Raw genomic sequence first — 22,108 nt, forward strand, 5'->3', positions numbered from 1 at the left:
CAATATTCAACACCATGTTCTTAGTTCAGACATCATATCGAATGCCCTCTGTTTAGCATATAAATCACATATGTGAATTAAATGATGTGATCCTGATTACTTAGATAACATGTAGGTGAATTATGTCATGCGATCATGTTTAGTTATTCATCATATCTTTGAATTATGTTATGCTATGCTATCCAGTTTAGATAGACATCATATATGTGAAATTATGTCATGCTATCCGTTTTAGTTAAACAATATACATGTCAACTATTCCATGCCCTCTTTTTTCCACACTATCTATTGCATCTGTCTCTCATACAATGTCTGTACATTCAACTATGTTTCATGTTTATCAGCCATTTGAATTGGAGCGAGTGATGCCAGTATCTAGCGGAATAAAAACATGGTCTTCAAATAAAGCAGTGCTACCTCTTGGTGGAGATAGCACCCCGGTTGTACATGCACAAGAACCAGCCCTACCACACATAAGCCAAACTCTCACAGATTGTACCCCTACTGCGATGGACAGAGAACCAGCTTCACCCAATCTAACCCCAACCCTAGCCGATAGTAACCCAGTTCCTGTTGACACAGCACCATCTCCACCACAGAGCTCCCAAACAAGAGCAGTTAGTAAGGCAGCTCCAGTGCCCAAAGGGCCAGTACTATCATGGCGAACCCCAACTCCACCAGTTAGTAGGCCTATTCATGTGGAGGAAGCACAACCAGCTAGTCGTAGTTTAGCATCTATCGAATTTGATGTTGTTAAATCGTATGTGCGTATCTTCCCATCTTGGAAATATTATACTGAAGATGAAGGAAAATGCCAGTTGCAGGTGTTTGTCCAGGAGTTATGTGTAAGTAATGTTATTCATGGCAATTACTTTGCTTCGTCCCATACATCCTACCTCCATGATGGTTATAATACAACAAATTTTCCCATTTTTCTCTATAGAGAAGGACCGATTTGGAAACTCGGGATGAGGTAACCTATGCTAATACCTCTGCTATCTTCAAGAATGCTTGGTGGCAGTATCGGAATTACCTAAAGAAAACGTACTTCACCGGCAAAGAAATTCATCAAATTCCCTTACTTTCTCGAGACACATTTACTTGACGATGACTGGGAACGCCTTGTTCTGTACTGGTCCCTATCCAAGAATGTGGTAAGGTCTATGAGCTCATTTTCTATTTTTAAGTATTATATTATTGCGTCTTACTGTACTCTGTTCATGTAGAACAAGTGCCTAAACCTAAAGAACAATTGTTCCAATTTAAGATTCCATTGCTATCATAGTTCAAAAAAGCGCTAGGCGTTAATTGTGCGTTTTGCCACCGCCTTGCGCTTTACTGACCAAACCGCATGCTTATGCGCAGTTATGCACAGATTAAGCGTAGTTATGCGCAATGCATTTTGCCAACGCCTAGAGCCTAGGCGCGCTTAAGCGCTCGCTTAGGCGCGCCTTTTTTTAACTATGATTGCTTTGCTCTTGTATCACTGTATTTACTGATACAAACTTATTTTTAAATTGAAGGATCCAATCGAAACTCCAATGGAACAACAGGTATGTTCACGCATGTTTCTTTAACAGGTTTGCTCTTATCAATAGCTCTTTTGATTTCAATTTCAATTGTGTATACAGTTGACTTTCATATCATGCACATTACTAGCATCACAACAGAGCCAATAGTGTTGTTGTACATGTAGACCCGTGGTACCCATCTGAAATCTTGTTGTGCCGTGTAGTTTCCCATGCTTTGTATTCTTTCACCGCTGCTTTTTCTTGAACTGATATGATTTGAACCGTGTCTCTATTTTGATTTGGCAAGACAGTGCAGTGACCATAGGACATAGATATATGTTTGTTTGATGCTTTTATTATGTACTAGTACTTGGCAATAGAAGACTTGGTAGTTTAATCATGTCCACCTTGCTAATGAACTGGTTCACCGAAATGAGTTTCATATACTAGTATGCTAAACTTGCTATGTGTCTGCTTGTTTCTTCTTTTAGAATGCTGATAGAATATTGGGGAAGAGTGCCTTATTAAGAAATGCTAAAGGAAGTAATGCAGATAAGGTTCAGGATAGTGACACATCCTTGTTGGTCTCCAACAAAGCTGATAAAACAGCTAAGGAAGACTATCTTGAAGACAGCGAGACAACCCCAAAGTCTTGTCTTGGTTTAGTGTTCGAGTTACTGGCCACTACCGCTTGCACAAGCTATTCAAACTCACTGTCTAAATCAGTTCGGTTTCTTGAGTCTCAACTACAAGCTGAAAGACATCGATCAGCTGTGCTGCGACAAGAAGCGGAAGGACTGCGGAAGTCCCTGGAGCATTCAGATGCATACTTTCTGGTGCAACAGCAAGCGTTGGAGGATTTTCACGCCAAACAGGACAAAGCTAATCAGCTTGCTAAGCTTATTGCCAGCATGGTGGATACCCAGGATAACGTTTCTTGAGCTCTTCTGAAGTTGTTTCAGTTATGCTCTTGTTTTGCTGCCGCGTTTATTTGCACTGGTGGCCAATTTTGACGGCCAGTGTATGTAATATGTTGCTTTGTTCCCTATATTTGCACTGGTGGCGAACTTTGATGCCCAATGGATGTAATATGTGTAATAGCGGTAATAGGCTAGCGTTAATTGCTTGCTTATTTATTTCCTTATTGTCTTGTTTAGTTGTTTGCTTGTATTCACTGCAGTTCTTTTTCTGTGTTTTTCTAGTGGCCACAATAGCCTATTTTTGGTAACTAGGCCAAAATAATCATGGCAACACATGGACTGTTGTAACCATGGGCCTCCTGCAGGCCGTATGATCCATGGGCCTTCTTCCGGCCGTAGGATCCATTGGCCTTCTATACGGGCTGTAGGATCCATTAGCCTTCTATACGGGCCTTAGGGTCCATGGGCCTTATACGGGCCGTAGGGTCCATGGGCCTTCTATGGGTCGTACGACCCATGGGCCTTCTACGGGTCATAGATCCATGGGCCTCATACGGGCCGTAGATCCATGGGCCTTCTACGGGGCGTATCATCATTTCGCCAATCATGGGTCGTACACTTCGTGGACCATAACGGGCCGTTAATAGACTGTATTTGATAACTTTATGAAAACAGCCCAACGGTTTTTTTTACATGAAAACGGCCCAGCGTATTAACGGTCCGCAAACGGGCCGACTATAACGACGGGCTGAATTTGGCCCACAAGTAGAAAATGACAGTAACGGGTCGTATGTAACCGAATGCTGCAAATGAGCCCAAGAATCAATGGGCCCTGAGAAGGCTGAAAGATAACTTGGGCTGAAAACGACCCAATAGAATAATGGGTCGTTAATGGGTATAAAGTGATACACTGTTCATTACGGGCTAGTTTCACCACGGGCTGTTAATGGGCCAAGAGTTACAAAGGGCCTCATATGGGCCGAAAGAAGTCATGGGCCACACATGGGCCGCAAGTTAAAACGGGCTAGAATCATATTGGATGGCCCAGATGACGCTACAGGGCCTAATTCAGATAGGGCGTAACGGGCTCTGGGTTAGCGGGCTGTAAATGGGCTATATGCGAACATGCCGTTAACAGGCTTTCCGTGGGCCGGCCTGCCACCTTTTGACCAAGTTAAACGGGCTGGCCTTTTCACAGGAATGTGCCTCTGTTGGGCCGTGCCACGTGTCGCCGTATCATAGGCGCCTTTGGTCCAATGAGCGGATGACATCTGTCCCAACGGTGAGGCGACACGTGTTTCCTCCAGCCAATGATGATTTTACCCGTGGAAAATCCCCATTGGTCGGGGCTGTTAACGGGTTATCGGATCCAAAAACCAACCCGATAGCTTAACAGCGTTCCGTTATGGTGGATGCCACGTGTCGGTCACTCTTGACGAAAGCACTTCAGTGACGCGCGATTTATCGTCATGGAAGCGGACACTTCCATGATGATAATTTTGGTAGTGTCATGGAACACTTCTACGACAGCACGGGTATGACTATCTTGATTCTGTCATAAAATTGTCATGGATGTACATGCATGACAAAAAACGCGACCTACTGTGACAAACACGTATCATCACGGAAGTGTATTTTTTTGTAGTGCAAAGGTTTGATAACTAAACAGGACAATAGGTACTACCTCATCTACTTCCCAAAACCCACATATTAATCAGATCCTAACCATGCAATTGTTTGAGGATTGATCTAATGCAATAAAACTGGGTAGTAAAGAGGTATGGTCAAAGTGTTACTTGCCTTGCTGATGATTCGTGAAAACTAGAGACTCGTAGTAGCACGCTTCGCACTCCGGGTACTCTATCGCAAACAAACAAGCATACAATAAGCACTCAACTATAAGCACGGGTAAAACTCAAATAAGAGATCTTAAGCAGAAAGTTCAACTTAAGAACTCCGATTTGCAAAAAGAATCAAACCGAACGGAACAGCGAAACTCAAATTGCGGAAGAAACAAGCTTCGTTTACTAATCTGGAGGGCAAAAAGACCTATTTAGAAGCCGATTTTGATGTGTCAAATATTGAACAAGCTTCTGCAACTATTTAGATGCAGCTCGTCGCTAGCTTTAATTTGAGTACTTACGGAGCCAAAACGGACTTTGTATGAAAAAGATATGCATGTTTTACTGAACACTGTGCAAAACAGATTCCAATCCGGATTCAGGTACGAGATTGAGTCTAGGTAGATCTGAATTTTGTGGGTTTTTTTCTTCTCTTTTTTTTCTCACACTTTTTTCTTTTTCTTTCTCTCTTTTTTTCCTTTTTTTCTTTCCTTTTTTCTGTTTTTTTTCTCTATCTTTTTTACTCCCTTTTTCCAAGACAAACTAGATAAGATGCAGATTGGATCAGGCGAAGATGTGCATGACCTCAACTATGATTATGACAATGAAAACAGTGCATAGCACGTGATGGAAATTGATGGATGGGATGGTGGACAGCGGAAGGGATAATGATGTAGCGGCTACGTGACTAATGTGAACAGAGCTCGAAACTCTAGAGGAAATAGACACTAAGACCAGCAACTCGACACGGCGATGCAACTGATAATTGAATAATGCAAACAATGAAAAGAAAATTGCAAAGGCTCAGACTGGTTAGGACAAAGGATGAATAGATCTAACTTTTTTGTGGCTTTTTCTTAGACAATATGTAAGAAAATAAATGGAATCTAGGGATAACTGGAAATTCTCACCGAGCAACCTGAAAACCGATACCACTTGATAGAGGCGGAGGTGTCCCGATCTTTCGGTGAGATGATAACTATCGATTTGGTGGAGTCGACTTTGACGATCCAACTACAAACGTGCACGACATTGCACCTTAGCAATCGCTAAACCAATCTCCTAAGGTTACTGACGATGCCGGAAGCACGATCAGCCTGACCATGAAGGTCTATTCCTGCAAGCAATCGAAGAACAAGCAAGAATATGATAAAGCAATTTTAATATTGCGAATATGGATGAAGTATTGATAATGGTGGGGATCTGAAAGTGGTCTTGGTCTGGTCGTTGTACACAAACGAAGTACACGAAGTTGCGTTGGCTAACTTTTAACTAAACAAATCCCAAGGAAAAAGCTACTAGATGGATCTACTTATATAGGAGCAAGGGGTGGTAGCCAAGGAGGTGGGAGGACGTCCCAAGGCAGCCTAAAACTAACCCTATGTCGTACAAGGCTCATGGGCCCAAGTGGAGGTGATGCAACACCTTTGGACTTGTAGTTTGACTCGGATTCTGCTGCAGCATCAGATTGTTTCGTCGATAAATCAACACTTCGTATGGATTTTAAGGTGATTCCAATTGGGTTGGAAAGTGCACGAAATCTACTTTCCAAAAAAATCAGCCAATTTGGAGTCCATATGAAAGAGTTCTTGGCGTTTTGAGTCAGGTATGTCTGTGCAGCCCGAATCTGAATCCAGAACATGAGAGACTTGGTCTCTATCTTCTCTTGACCCAAAAGTGACATGAGAGGACTTTTTGAACAGCACATAAACATATCTTTTCCTCTTATCTTCATGTGTGGATTGTATGAATGTCCCATACACCTGCAATTACACATGACACAAAAGTTTGTGAAGTATTTTTGTCCTGGATGACATAAATAATTATTGCATAGTTTGCATCAGAAATCACCTCACAAATATACATGTATGCAATATTTTTGGTCGTATCCAAGGTAGTCATGTCCTCATCATCCTCCCCTTCTTGAAAACAAAGCCGTCCTCGGCATTGCTTAATCTGAAATGTGGCTAACAAAAGACAGAATGTGTACATGTTGTATATTTATATGTCATCCATTTTTACTTCCCTTGGTTTTTGCATATATGGCACATGTATACATGAGTAACCTTCATAGTTCATAAAATCTAAAGCCAAAATATCATCACAAGAAGTACAAGGCATGAAAATATTGCAACTTAGTTTGCACATATAAGCGAAGCTCTTATTCGTTTCAAAAGGTTGACAATGTTCATCATGAAACCATCCTAACATTGGTGAATAAACCTTACTTGCATCAAATTTACATGCTATAACATGCTTAAATAAGCAAACATGCAATAAGTCATTAGTCACAGAATCATCACCAAGATTAGAGGTCATATCAAAATGATTAAACATTCGTTCTTTTGCATCAACAGTTAATTTTATGGGTGCCCTCAAAATTGTTGGTATTTTAGTTGTTTGGTCATATGACACATTCATGACAGTAACACAATTCTCTAAAATAGGTGGTGTGCCAAAATCAATAGGTAACTCAACACATGATGTATTCAAGTTAACTAGGCATGCATCATTCTCATGTGAAAGTGGAAAATCTGTACCTTTGTCATTACCTCTTATGATCAACTCAGATGATGTAGGCACTCTCAGTGGTGATGTGTCACATGGTGGAGATGATGTAGTCCTTGCAACAACGGATGCGGTTGTCATAGTACGCCTAGCAGTTGAAGAAACATCTGTATCAACACTTGGAATGTGCACCATGCGCTTGTTCTCTTTGTGGGCAACACATCGTTTTATTTTCTGTTCAGCTTTGCAAGCAAGACGAAATAAATGGTCCATAGGATAACACTCTTCATGAATTAGTATCTCTTGAATATCACGGTTTAATCCTCCCCAAAATCTATCCATAAAATCGTCTTCACTTTCTTCTAAAAATGAGTGCAACAATGCAGTTTGTAAATCATCATAATATTTTGTTACCGTGTCACTGCCTTGTTTTAAATGTTGTAGTTTTTTAATCATGCCACGAGTATAATAAACATCAACTAATCTATCTCTCATGACAAGTTTTAAATCATCCCAAGTAGTAGGTATAAAATCAGGGTTTAACCGACAATATTCACTCCACCAAACTAAATCAAAGCTACTGAAAGTACTAACCACAGCTTGAAATTTTCCACGCTCATCAAAATTATGGGAAGCAAATATAGCATTTATTTCGTACTCCCATTAAATATATAAGTCAGGCCTAAAACGACCAATAAATGGTGGCATGAAAACATTAACCTGAATATGTGCATTCTGATGTTGTTGCTCCTCTTGTGACGGTTGTTGTATTTTCTTAGGTGGTGGAAAATCACCCATGATCGATGAAGCCCAAGAACTAACAACTCCGGAACCTGCCATAGTTAGTAAAAAAGAAACAAAATCCGATAATAATGTTCCTATGAACTACTAGGATGTGGTGGTAAAATGCTCACAGTGTAGCAAATATCAATATCTTACTAATTCTTACCATGCAGCAGGTGGTGACAGGCAACCAGCGGTGTCAAATAACTCCGAAGATTGAGTAAAGCGATTGCTAGGGGAACAGGCATATACACGGTGTAGAAATATGTGGAGCTTGGAAGGCTTAAATATTTTGTAGCAAAAGATTAGCAATAATCAATTCAAAGATGCAATGTTAAATAAACCCTCAATGACGGTACTATGTTGGTCCTAGGCTAGACCGGACTAGAGATGCGAGCCTAGAACACTAATGAGGTCACGACATAGCACAACTAGCATCAATAAAGGATATGAAGTAGCTCTAGACAGCAAGATAAAAGTGAAGATCACAATATCAGTAAAGATAATGATGTGAAACAACTGTCAAGCAGGATATACAAAAACTTTCTCTCCAACTTTCCTCCGAAAATTTTTGTGCCAATTTTCTGATAATTGTTCTCAAGAATGACACTAACTCAAGCTTTTCAATGCAAAAAGAATCACTCAATTCTGAGTTGATATGAGGAGTCAAAAAATTCTAAAACTGGTCTGAAAAACTGGAACAAGCTGTGTTCACGAACTTCGGAGGGCAAAAGACCTATTTATAAGCCGATTTTGATGCGTCAAATATTGAACAAGCCTCTGCAACTATATAGATGCGGCTCGTTGCTAGATTTAATTTGAGTACTTATGGAGCCAAAAAGGACTTTGTATGAAAAAGATATGTCTGTTTTACTGAACACTGTACAAAACAGATTCCAATCCGAATTCAGGTACTAGATTGAGTCTAGATAGTTCTGAATTTTGTGTTTTTTTCTCTCTTTTTTCTCACAGTTTTTTCTTTTTCTTTCTCTCTTTTTTTTCTTTTTTTTCTTTCCTTTTTTCTCTCTTTTTTCTCTATCTTTTTTTCTCCCTCTTTCCAAGACAAACTAGATAAGATGCAGATTGGATCAGGCGAAGATGTGAATGACCTCAACTATGATTATGACAATGAACAGTGCATAGCACGTGGTGGAAATTGATGGATGGGATGATAGATAGCGGAAGGGATAATGATGCAGCGGCGGTGTGACTAATGTGAACAGAACTCGAAACTCTAAAGGAAATAGACACTAAGACCAGTAACTCGACACGGCGATGCAACTGATAATTCAATAATGCAAACAATGAAAAGAAAATTGCAAAGGCTCAGATTGTCTTGGACAAAGGATGAATAGATCTAACTTTTTTTGTGGCTTTTTCTTGGACAATACGTAAGAAAATAAATGGAATCTAGGGATAACTGGAAATTCTCACCGAGCAACCTGAAAACCGATACCACTTGATAGAGGCAGAGGTGTCCCGATCTTTCGATGAGAATAACTATCGATTTGGTGGAGTCGACTTTGACGATCCGACTACAAACATGCACAACGTTGCGCCTTAGCAATCGCTAAACCAATCTCTTGAGGTTACTGACGATGCCGGAAGCACGATCAGCCTGACCACGAATGTCTATTCCTGCAAGCAATCAAAGAACAAGCAAGAATATGATAAAGCAATCTAAATATTGCGAATATGGATGAAGTATTGATAATGGTGGGGATCCGAAAGTGGTCTTGGTCTGGTCATTAGACACAAACAAAGTACACGAAGTTGCGTTGGCTAACTTTTAACTAAACAAATCCCAAGGAAAAAGCTACTAGATGGATCTACTTATATAGGAGCAAGGGTTAGCAGCCAAGGAGGTGGGAGGACGTCCCAAGTCAGCCTAACACTACTAGGGAAAAGCCTAGCAGCAGCGCGGGTTTTAGGCCTATCAGCAGCGCGGGTACCCGCGCTACCAATAAGGCGCTACAGCTAATAGTTAGTAATAGCGTGGGTTGAACCCGCGCTACTACTAACAAAGTTAGTAGTAGCGTGTGCCACCCACGCTACTGCTATTTAGTACCCGCGCCACTACTAACAAAATAGTAACAGCGTGTCCATACTACCAACGCTACTAGTATCCTAAATACTAGTAGCGCGCAGTCTTTTCCCACGCCACTACTAACTAATTTATAATTAAAAAAATAAAATCGACCAATTCCATTTTATGCATACAGTTCCCAGTAAACACAACAATAGTGAGCACTTCTGGGCTCCTATTTCATGGTTAACCAGAAACGGAAGGAAATAAATCAGCCAAAAAACCTCATTATGCATTGCAACTCACAATGACCACTTCAAAGAACATGCAAGTATCTATGTCATTAACAATTGCAAACATAAGTTTCTTTTTACTATAGTTGTTGTATGTACTATCACACAGTTCCTCATTTTGTTCTCACTCAGAAATGAAAAGAAAAGATAGAGATAATCTGCCGCAATTGCACTTCGGTGTCATGGATTCAATCTGCCGCTTCAACATCTCATTACCTGGCAGCACTCTGTCGCTATCTTCTACCTATGAATAAAAACAGACCTTGTCAGAGAAGCAAATGTGAAACCTTATTATAACATGTATGCTAAGTCGCTAACCCATAGAGACAGCTAGAACAAATGTGGAAACTTTCCATGTTGCCGAGTAAGTATATTAACTAGACAAAGTTAGATGACAGTGAAGCTTAAAGCTGCAGTAAGAAATATTAGATATACACATTTTGAAAATCAACCTCAGAAGTGGATACTCTAGTAGACCTGCAAGAGCAGATATGGTAGTAACCAAAATCCTATAAAGAATCGAGGTTAAAGATTATAAATCCAATTTGTCATTAGCATAAAAATATTAGTTCCATGAAGAACTTTGTCAAGAGATATTTCCATGTTGCCGAGTAAGTGTCTGTTGGGACGTCAATCCCTTCATAAAAGTGCAGTAGTTTTCTTTAGTGGAATCCTTGTGACATTCCAGTCTTGGTCTCCAATGTGACCAACCAACCAGAGATCTAAATAGTGCAGCATCTATGTACAGAACATGAATAAACTTGATCGATTGCCTTGGGCAAGATAGAGATCTATGAAGAGGGAGGAAGGAGAGGAGAGGAGAGGAGGGCATACCTCGGCTAGGAGTTGCTGCTGCGGGAGGCGCAGGTGGAGCCCGTGGATGTGCCTGCTTACCAGGTCGTAGGTGGCCGGCTTGACGTGGCCGGGGGACCCCTCCTCGCCGGTGTGCAGCGGGGTGCCGCAGCCGTAGCAGCAGGCGACGTCGGAGGGCGTCTTCTTGGCCAGAGTGACCAGATCGAAGCCGGCCTGCACAAATCCAAGGAATCAGATCAGATCAGATGCGGGGAGGAAGGAAAGCAGAGGGAGGAAGAGGAACAACGCAAGGGGAGGGGAGGGGAGGGGAGGGGGCCTGACCTGACCTGACCTGCGGCTAGGGTTTCGGGAGAGCTACAGTGGCGCTTGCTCCCTCCTCTGGCGCTGCTTGGTCGCGGAAAACAGCGTCAAGGGTTTCGGGAGAGCTGCAGAGGCGCTCCATGGCGGCTTCCAGGGAGAGGCGAGCTCCCTGCTCTATCGTTGCTTGGTCTCCTCTAGCCCGCGCGCGGGCGCCCGCCGCGGCCGCGGCCACGAGCTGCCGCCCCAGGTACACATCGCCCTGCGTCGTCGCCGCGAGGCCGACCCCGTCTGCCAGAGGAGACGACGAGGGGGGCGGGGCGCTGGGGGAGGCGGCACGCGCAGGGAGAGGGAGGTGGTGGCGGTGGCGGACGGGTGGTGCTTGGTGGGGACGGCGGGCGGACGGAGGAGGGGAGGTGGAAGGGAGGCCGACGGCGAGTGCGTTGGGAGAGGAGAGGAGGTTGGGGATCTGGATCGGGCTGCGTGGTTTTTTTCTGAGACAGACGGGGGGTGGTGTGGGCGGTTGGTGGGAAGGGATCGGGCCGGGGTGGACACGCGTAGTAGTAGCGTGGGGGTCTTACCTGCGCTACTACTACGTACTTAGTAGTAGCGCCGGTTTTATACCCCTCGCTACTACTATGGCCTATCCCAGGGGCATTGTTGGAGACCATTTAGTAGCAGCGCGGGTTTATACCCCTCGCTACTACTATCAACTTAGTAGTAGCGCGGTTTTTATACCCCTCGCTACTACTAATTAGCAGTAGCACTCATTTTTAAACCGCGCTGCTGATAAACTTCTGTGTATAAGGTTTTCCCTAGTAGTGTAAAACTAACCCTAGGTCGTACAAGGCTCATGGGCCCAAGTGGAGGTGATGCAACACCTTTGGACTTGTAGTTTGACTCAGATTCTACTACAGCATCAGATTGTTTCATCGATAACTCAACTCTTCATATGGATTTTAAGGTGATTCTAGTTCATTTGGAAAGAGCATGAAATCTACTTTCCAACAGAAAAAGAATCACCCAATTTGGAGTCCATATGAAAGAGTTCTTGGCGTTTTGAGTCAGGTATGTCTGTGCAGCCCGAATCTGAATCCAGAACGTGATAGACTTGGACTCTATCTTCTCTTGGCCCAAAAGTGACGTGAGAGGACTTTTTGAACATCACATAAACACATCTTTTCCTCTTATCTTCATGTGTGGATTGTACGAATGTCCCATACACCTGCAATTACACATGACATAAAAGTTTGTGAAGTATTTTTGTCCTGGATGACATAAATAAATTATTGCATAGTTTGCATTAGAAATCACCTCACAAATATACATGTATGCAATATTTTTTGTCGTATTCAAGGTAGTCATGTCCTCATCACTCTCCGCAATGAAGATATCACTAGAGATGTTGTCGTTTTATTTCCATTTGCTATTTTTGGTGGATATTACTCTGTTGTAGTTAACATGTCTTTCCACGTACTTGTGCATGGTCATAATGGGTGATGTTGTTGTTTGCCGTGGAGGTTACCTGCATCACATGTCTTACAGTATTTTACATCATTTATGCAATTGCAGTTTAGCTTCTAACATTTACTTGCTTCTTGTAGGTACACATGTGAGCGGCAATGATCCATGTTTCGACCCGGAGGAACACCTCGCCTCCGCTGCCGCGACTTGGGGCAGGCTCTGGCCCATGTGAAGTGCCCCGGCAACTACCCCTCAAGACGTATCAAGTATGAACTGACCAGTTCAATCTTACCAATACCAGTTGCAATGACTATGTTTTGTACGGTTGATGTATTAAGCATGTTGTAGTAAACACACCTAACCCGTCTTAGCTATATTCCCTACCTTTTTATAGACAATTGGGTGATTTTATGCTCTAGCAGCACCTGCCGTTCGATGTTTAACTCTGTCAATTTCATTTTTATCAGTACTAGTTTCAATGTCTATACTAGGTTGTTTGTAGTTAAACGTCCCTCATTTATTTCAGTCATGCACATTGTGTGATGTTCAAGTATGAATGATCCAGCTCAATTTCACCAATGCCAGCTACAAACTTACAATACTTGACTTAGTTTGCTGTTAAGCCTGTTGTAGTAAACAATTCTATCCATTTTTTAATCCATCCCTTTGCTACCGTGCTACTCTTTTGCAATGAAGATATCACTACAGATGTTGTCATTTTATTACCATTTGCTATTTTTTGTGGATCTTAACCCTGTTGTAGTTAACATTGCCTTTCCATGTACTTGCGCAGGGCTACAATGGGCAATGATGTTGTTTGCCGTCTAGGTTAGCTGCATCACATGTCTTATACTCCCTTTGTTCTTAAGTATAAGTCTTTTTAGAGATTCCAATATAGACTACATACGAGCAAAATGAGTGAATCATCATTCTAATCTAAACTATGTCTATATACATTTGTATGTAGTTCATATTAAAATCTCTAAAAATACTTGTACTTAGGAACGAAGGGAGATGTATTTTACATCATTTGTGCAACTGCACTTTAGCTTGTAACATTTACTGGTTGCCTATAGGTACATATATCAGCGGTACTGATCCATGCTTTGGCCCCTTTTGCATATGTGGCAATGAGATATTCATGAACAAGCGTCAAGTGAGGAAACTAAGAAAGATTGTTAGGCGAAAGAGATGAATGATGGGAATTAAACTCTTTATTTACACTTTGTCCAAGACAACAGTGAAGTTTAGGATGGTAAGTAATGTGTTGTCTTTTCCCCTGCCCACAACGAGTTACTCTATTAGACATGAATATCTGAAAGTTTTCTCTTTTCAGTGGTTTCCGAAGCAATTTACTGATGATTACCTTGCAAACAACATGGCCGGAGTGGAGACAACTAAGGTTAAAGTATATAATCATACTACCATGATAATGGTCTAGAAGTCTTTCTGAAGGCGGTGAAGGATGGGCGGGCGATTGTCACAAGGGGTTGGACAAAAGTTCTTCGAGTCTTTAGCATGCATGAGGGCACATTATGGGCATTGCGCTTCTTCAACACCATCGGCTGCCAAAATGATTTACACTTCTCTCTTTACCTTTACCGCCTCTAAATATCATGGTTCATCATAGTTAATTGCTGCCTAATCCTGTAATTACTAAACATATTGTACTGAGAATTTTATTTATGGTTTGGTTGTTGAACCATTGTGCTGAGAATTTGAATTCCATGTTTCATATTTCAAAATTTTCAATTTGAATAATAAGTTACAGGGAAAAATAAAATTAAACAGGAGCGAATAAAATAATACACACGGTTAGAAAGAAAATAGCGTGTGCGATGGAAAATATAGAACATATGGTTTTTTGACGTGAAATGTTTGCGATGCTCGATGGACACACACAAGGTTTTGTCTCATATGCGTGTGCATTTCATGCTAATGCGACAAACGTTTCAAACTCTTATGCGTGTGTAATATTGGATAAAAAGAAGAAGGTGCATATATGGAGCCCATGTGTGATAGCAATATGTATCGCACACAATTATGAAAATGGACACATTGACAATAGTAGAGGCACCGGGCATATTTTACATTTTTGAACTATGTGCGATAACGTATCTATCACAAACACATCGGTAGATTAAATGTTTGTGATATCCACCTTTTCCACATGACTATAGTAGCTTAATCATTTTGAATGTCTCTCGGATCAGAAACGTAACGTCCAGGTGTAACGTGTGGGACAAACACGACTTCTCATATGTTTATTCTACGGAAATCGTCAGTAGCCGCTTGCCTATCCCTGACGATTTCTAGGCCATGTGGAAAGGAACCCCCTATCGCACACACAGGCAAGGCGACGGTTTAAAACTCCATCGTGGAAAGGGGTAAAACCGTTTGTATAGCATGTAACGGTACTAGTGTATGTTGTCACTTGCATATACTAGTGGCAATTTTTTATTATAGAACTTGGCTTGTATATTCCTATGACGGGCTTCCTCAAATTCCCGAGGTCTTCATGAGAAAGCGAGTTGGATGCATACCCACTTATAGTCTTAGTGCATCTGTTGCATGGCAATCCCTACTCCTCGCATTGATATTGATTGATGGGCATCTCCATAGCCCGTTGATCCGCCTAGTTGATGCGAGACTTTCTCCCCTTTTAACTTCTCCTTATTTATCCCTACCACCACATTCTATTCCACCTATAGTGCTATGTCCATGGCTCACGCTCATGCATTGCGTGTGAGTTAAAAATGTTGAAGCGCATTAGAAGTATGAGTCAATTACTTGGTTTGACAACGGAAGGCTCATGATTTATACTTTATGCTAGGAAGACTAAGCATGACAGACTATATGATTTTATAGGGATAGCATTCTTTAGCATTCTTTATTTTGAAGGTCGTGATTGTTTGTTGGTATGCCTGAGTATTGATATTTTTATGGCAAATGATAGACTATTGCCTTGAGTAACTCGTATCTAAATAGTCATGCCATGATTAGATTATATGACAAAGATTATGTTAGGTATCATTATACATCAAAACTTTTCTTTTTTATCATTTACCTACTCGAGGACGAGCAGGAATTATACATCAAAACTTTTCTTTGTCGTATCTATAATTTTTGATTGTTTCATGCCAATATTCTAAAACTTTCATATACTTTTGGCAATATTTTATATTATTTTTGGAAATAACATATTGATCCAGTGACCAGTGCCAGTTCCTATTTTTTGCATGTTTTTCACAGAAAAACCATATCAAACGAAGTCCAAACACGATAAAATTTTACAGAGATTTATTTTGGAATATATGTGATTTTTGAGAAGAAGAATCAATGCAAGATGGTGCCGAGGTGGCTACAAGGCAACAAGGCGCGACCAGGTGGTAGGCGACATCGTGTTGCCTTGTGACTCCCTTGTAAGTCGGTTGTGACCCTTCTTTCGCCAAAAGAAACATAATTTCCGGATAAAAATCTCCTCAAAAATTTAGCCCAATCGGAGTTACGGATCTCCGGGAATATAAAAAACGACGGAGGGGTCCGAAAATAGGCGTGAAACACACACACACACACACAAAGAGAGAGAGGGAGGGAGAGAGAGAGAGAGATCCAATACCGGAGGGGCTCTTGTCCTCCGGAAGAGCATGGTGGCCAAGGTCCACAAGGGAAAACCTCCTCACATCTAGGGGGAGGCCAAGCAAGAAGGAGGGAGGCTCTCTCCCCCTCTCTCCCGGTGGCGCTAGAATGCCGCCGAGGCAATCATTGTGACGATGATCTACACTAACAACTTTGCCGCTATCATCACCAACTCTCCCTCCTTTATGGAGCGGTGTAACCTTTCTATCCCCGTTGCAATCTCTACTTAAACATGGTGCTTTATGCTATATATTATTACCTGATGATGTGTGACAATCCTATGATGTTCGAGTAGATTTGTTTTGTTCTATAGGTTGATTGATGATCGTGATTGGTTTGGGTTGTATATTTATTTTGGTTCTGTCCTATGGTGCCTTTTGTGTCGCGCACATGTGGGGGATTCCGGCTGTAGGGTGTTGCAATACGTTCATGATACACTTATAGTGGGTTGCGAGAGTGACAGAAGCTTAAACCCGAGTAAGGGGTTGTTGTGTCTGGGAGTAAAGGGGACTTGTTACTTAATGCTATGGCTGGGTTTACCTTAATGATTTCTAGTAGTTGCGGAGCTGGCTAGAGGTCCAATCATAAGTTCATATGATCCAAGTACGGAAAGTATGTTAGCTCATGACTCTCTCTCATATAAAATTGCAATAATGATTACCGATCTAGTTATCAATTGCCTAGGTACAAATCATTCTCTTGTGTTACAAAAAGCTTTCTACTAAACAACTAGTTTTATTCTCGCTAAGTACTTCTAGTTTTATTCTTGCAAACCTATCCTTACACCTGCAAAGTAGTTCTATTCTTATTCTAGGTAAAACAAATGTTAAGTGTGCGTAGAGTTGTATCGATGGTTGATAGAAGTTGAAGAGAATATACATTCTACCTTTAGCTCCTCATTAGGTTTGACACTCCTACTTATTGAAAAAGACTAGAAACGATCCTCTATACTTGTAGGTTATCAGGTCGTTGTTGTCGAATCAAGCCTCCCAATGGATGATGAACTCACACCCTTAACAATTTTCAACCGTAACCCCTAACTGCTTCTCCGTTGTCTCCTTTCTTGGCTTTGTCAACCCTTCCTCATGCTTTTTACCACTCTGATGAGGTTTTTACACCCCTTTCCATTTCCATTGGCATGCCATCTTCACTAGCAACTCATTCCATCCCATCATCTGGTTACCGGCTCTGCCTCGAACTCCATTGACAATTGGCATTGCAATTGTGCTAAAGTGAAAAGGTCTAATCCCTTGAGGTACAATATAATGTGTTTAACAATGGATTCATGATGAGAGCATCTCAATATAGTAAGCATTAGTAAAGTTTGTCATGGAAAATATGTGATGATGTGATAAAAGAATGTCGAGAGAGAACACTATTAGCATGTTTGCAACTAAGACCCTATTTACTTGGGGTTTTGCTTTAGCTTTTCCACATTGACAAAAAAGCAACAAAAGCTTCTAAATAGAGGCTTTTTTTTTGCTTCGGCTTTTGGCTTTTGTGGCTTTTTTGTCAAAGTGGAAAAGCTGAAGCAAAAGCCCAGACAAACAGAGCATTGCACAAGCTTTATCTTTCAAAGATACATTGAGAGCTAGACGCATCGATAACCATAAGCTTTAAGATACAAACATTTTTGTAATGATTTGAGGATTGCTCACCACATCCGCCACACAGTTTTCTATTCTCGCCAAAAAAAACTTATTGATTGCTGGGTGATGATATGTTTTTCTTTTTACATCAATGTGCGTGACGATATGTTAATTTTGAAAACAAAGTACACAGTTCTAAGAAAAAAAAAGTACACACAAATTTCAATACTGGAAATGCTCTGAATAAGACGGGCATCGGACCATCTAAGCTACCGGACCGGACCCAGCCACGAGCCTCGGTCGTTTTCTCCCGCAGCGACCCACACCGGCTGCACACCCGCAAACCCTCGTCGACTGTTCTCCGCCCGCCGATGAGGCGAACCACTTCGCCGCCGGCGTCTTGGCCCGCTGTCGGCGTTAGCTTCCGCCTCCTAAGGCAGCACCGCCAGTGCCCGTGCTGACTGCAGCGCAGAAGGCGCTCTGCTCCAACCCGGCGGCCCCCTTCCGAGGACCCACCCCCAAACCCTCGCCGGCCGCTGTAACTTCTCTTTGCACCACTATCCCCTTCGTCTTCGTCTCCATCCATCTGCACTGAGAGTGAATTAGGGCAATGGAGTTCTCCGTCGAGGAGGAACCGAGGTTAGCACATGGCATGTCATGAGTGATTCCTTTGCCTTTATTCCCCATGTTGCTTATTTCATTTTGGCACAGGTCGGGCTCGCCCCTGGCACTCGGGCTCGGGGAGGACGCCATGGAGGCGGTAAGGAGAGCTTTCCCGGGTCAGGATTTTGCTATTGATGTGGTGAACCGAGCTTTTGGTCGGCGGAATCCGGAGGAGCGCAGCCAACAAGATTCCTCTGCCTGTGGTATCAGTGGAGCATGTACATCGGAAAAGCCTGTGGATTTGAAGCAGGCGGAGAACGCTGGGAAGAGCTGTGCGCAACAGGATCCCTCTGCCTCAGAAATGCAGTTGAGATCTCAGGAAGCGGAGCAAGCCGGTCAGCGCTGTGATGCCCCTCCCGCACCTGCAGACGTAGGTGCTGAAGCCGGCGGGGGCTGGAACCGCAGGTATGCCAAGATTGACCTTGAGCCCGCTGCACATTCCATGTCCACTGGATATACTGTTCGTTGTTACTCGTTGTGGAACTAGTTGTGGAAGGTGTCTGTTTTCTGTATTCTTTTATATTACTGTTTATGTTTGTAAGTAACAAAGTTGATTGGTTGCCACAAACCTTGATGCATATGAAACCAGGAATGCTAGTGCATCCTATTTGTTCCGTATCTATCTGATGAATTGCTGCTCAACAAATATCAACAGGTCCACCTGGTTGCCCCCATCTCTAGTGGCTTGAATTCTTTTTAGAAAATTCGACAATGCACACCGATGTAGGATTCTATGGCATTGCAATGAGAAAGTGCTTGATGTCGTATCAACATGCAACAAAGCCATAACTCTTGCTTCTTATTGGACTCAGGGTTAGGCGAGGCCGTATCCCAGATGAACGGGAACCAGATGCACAGCGAGTAAGTGCACTAGAGAAGGCATTGACTGGCTTCGCGGAGAGGCAGACTGATGTTGTTGTTAATCCAACAGTGGGGACCTGCTTCGATTCGATTACAGAGGCATATGATTTTTATAACCTCTATTCCTGGGAAATGGGGTTCGGTATAAGGTACGGCAAGAGCAGGCGGAATGCAAAGGGTGGTAAATGCATGCAGGAAATTACTTGTGTTAATTCGGTAAGAATACGTGTATTTTACTAGTCAGTTCCTCAATTGCAGTTGGTCCCGAAACATTATGCAGTGATTATGTTGCTTGCAGGGTAAACCAAATATGGGCGGGAAATCGCGCAGGTGCGAGTGCACAGCACTAATTAGGCTACTCAGAACTGATGACAACGGATGGTATGTCACCCAGCATAGGAAAGTGCATAACCATGCTTTTTCCACTACATATGGAAACAAGGTTCATTGGCCATCTCATAAGCATCTAGATAAGTACACCAGGGATTTGGTTCGTCAGTTAAGGCACAATAATGTTAATTTAGGCGTGTACGATACGATTGCTTCTTTTTTTGGGCGAATGGAGAATGTCCCTTTCAGTAAGCGTTCGATCAGGACACTGTGTGGGGAAGTTATCCGTGAACAAGCTGATGGCGACGCAAGGAAGACCATGGAGACAGCAGTTGCATCTGGAGAAAGACCAGAAAACCATACGGGGGAGGAGACGACATTCAACTGTTTGGACTTAGCCTCAACCACGCTTGGTTCCCCGAATACGCCGGTTGATCCCCTGAGGTACCCTGAGCAGGACGATCCACACAGCAATGCTGAGGCAGGCAGGCTGGCTGATCTGTTGTTAGCTTTTGGGGATTGTCACCTGGTGCTTAAAAGCTGCACCTATGATGATCTCATCAACTCCAACGGTACCATGTCGGGTCTGGAAGAGGCAGTGAAGGCTGTTACACCCCATCGTCAGCAGGGCATCTTTGGTGACCTGTGGTCCAGGGCCCACAATTCTGGAGGAGTCGTGTCAGCTCAGGTGCTGACCATCAAGGACCTGTTCAGGTTCACGCGTTGGCTGACAACCACCACGGGCCAGCATAATCTGCGGTGCGTCCAGCAGCGTGTCAAGCTGGTCAATTCAGGGAAGGCTGTCTTAGAGCCCGAGCAGATAGCCCTCCTCCACCTTTATCAGGCTGAGAATGATGAATATTCAGTTAAGATGAACAAGCTCCAGGGAGAAAGGGATGCAAAAATTGCCCACTATATGGCGAAAATCGATGAGGCCCGCAAGTCCTTCGAGGTCAGCATTCAAGCTGCAAAGCAGCACTACCCTGTGTCCGCCTCCTATGTCGCTCTGGATAGCAATGAACTCCGCGGGCAGTGCTGGACCATGTATCTCGCCCAATGTCGGAAGGAGGCGAAGGATCTGAACGCGAAGGCCTCAAACATCGTCGAGAAGTATGGGCCAGAGGTCATACAGCGTCACCTATTTGAATTTTGCAGCCAAGAGACAAACCGTCAGGCCCTCCTCAAGTATGCCCAGACCAAGGTCAATAAACTGAAAGAGGCAGGAGGTGCCCGTGAAGATACTCTTCATGACTACATGACGCTCCTTGAGATTGAAAAGGCTTATGCGCTACTCGCTGCTGAAGAGCAAATAGCCAATGGCCCAGACACTTGTGGGGGCAGTGAGGATGCGGATCACGGTAATAGAAACAATACCATTGCAAGAGGTGAGGCTGCTGAGGGTGCTCGAGGTGATGGACACGATGGGGGTGAAGGTGCGTCCGAAGGCCCTCCGCGGCAAAAGCGTCAAAGGAACGACCAAGACTATGTTTGGTGGTGACTCTTATAGCAGGTGGTTCACATTTATCGTAAGAGGATTGCGTGCATGATATGCTTCCTTATCTTGCAAGTCCAAGGTGGGATATAAAAGGGCAACCTGGTGCATGTAGCTCCCGCTTGCTCAGGGTCCAAGGTGGGATATGAGGTTCAAATTACGTTACAGGAGGATTCATGGGTTCTTAATATACCTCGCTGTGAGGTATATTAAAATTTGTACAATGGTTGCAGTACCATAAACATCATGTTGCGGAAGCTGTCGAAAGGCTGGTGTGGTGTAAGCTATAATTCAGTTGATGTCTTCCCAGGTTTCCCTTTTCTAATACTGACGGGCAATCTGTTGGACGCTGACCAAATCAGGGAAATACATCGTTACCTCTTTATATAGCTGTCTGATTCATCATAACATAAATTTCTGTAGAGAGTTAAAAGTTTCTGCATGAGTTAAATTTCTTGGCAAGATGCTCCAACGATTTGCATTTCATCGTTATCTCTCTGGGATTGAATTTGTGAGGTAGTTAGTGATCTCTCTTTTGTACACAAAATGAAGCTGGGGAGATCCGTGGAGAATGCTAACAAAATGTACCAAAGCAGTGTTAAGATATACTCCCCCATTCCACAATGTAGTGCATATTAGGTTTTTAAAAAAAAATCAAACTTATCTATGTTTGACCAAGTTTATAAAAAAACATCAGGATCCTTAATCCAGAGATTAACGACCAAGTTGAAACTGAGACAAGAGTTGTCCGAGCGACCTTTACTCCCGCAAGATTAAGAGAATCCTATGCGAGAAAAAGCGCAGAGCCTATAAGCGTCAAATGATCGAGTATCACCGAGAATTTGATTGAATGCTAACTTAGATTTGTTACTCTTGAGGATTGTGCATCCTCTTAATGGTTACGAGTCGTTCAAAGAGAATCCAACGTAAGGATTTGTCGATGAACAAATTTGTAATGGTCCGGAGATCACCACAAGATCTAATGAGTGATTGAGCGAGTTTTGATGAATTAGCACAAGAAGAACAATGCGAGCTGCGGCTTAGGCTCTCCAACCCACCTCCTGCGACATCATTCAAA

The 22,108-nt window shown here is 42.8% G+C and overlaps 1 protein-coding gene across 1 annotated transcript; it reads left to right on the forward strand.

Annotated features, from left to right (window-relative positions):
* The first annotated feature begins 17,974 nt into the window (after positions 1-17,974).
* On the forward strand, positions 17,975-21,415 carry LOC119308330. Its single transcript, XM_037584437.1, has 4 exons — positions 17,975-18,323; positions 18,396-18,752; positions 19,160-19,424; positions 19,507-21,415. Exons 1-4 carry the CDS (start codon positions 18,295-18,297, stop codon positions 21,034-21,036), a joined length of 2,181 nt encoding a protein of 726 aa, XP_037440334.1. The 5' UTR covers positions 17,975-18,294; the 3' UTR covers positions 21,037-21,415.
* The last annotated feature ends 693 nt before the right edge of the window (positions 21,416-22,108 follow it).

The sequence above is a fragment of the Triticum dicoccoides genome, chromosome 5B (genome assembly GCF_002162155.2).
Source record: "Triticum dicoccoides isolate Atlit2015 ecotype Zavitan chromosome 5B, WEW_v2.0, whole genome shotgun sequence".
NCBI classification, from domain to species: domain Eukaryota; kingdom Viridiplantae; phylum Streptophyta; class Magnoliopsida; order Poales; family Poaceae; genus Triticum; species Triticum dicoccoides.

Coding starts and splice junctions, on each gene's coding strand:
- LOC119308330 (XM_037584437.1), top strand. CDS start 18,295: ATGGAGTTCTCCGTCGAGGAGGAACCGAG. Junction 18,324..18,395: donor TCCGTCGAGGAGGAACCGAG/GTTAGCACATGG, acceptor ATTTTGGCACAG/GTCGGGCTCGCCCCTGGCAC. Junction 18,753..19,159: donor GGCGGGGGCTGGAACCGCAG/GTATGCCAAGAT, acceptor TATTGGACTCAG/GGTTAGGCGAGGCCGTATCC.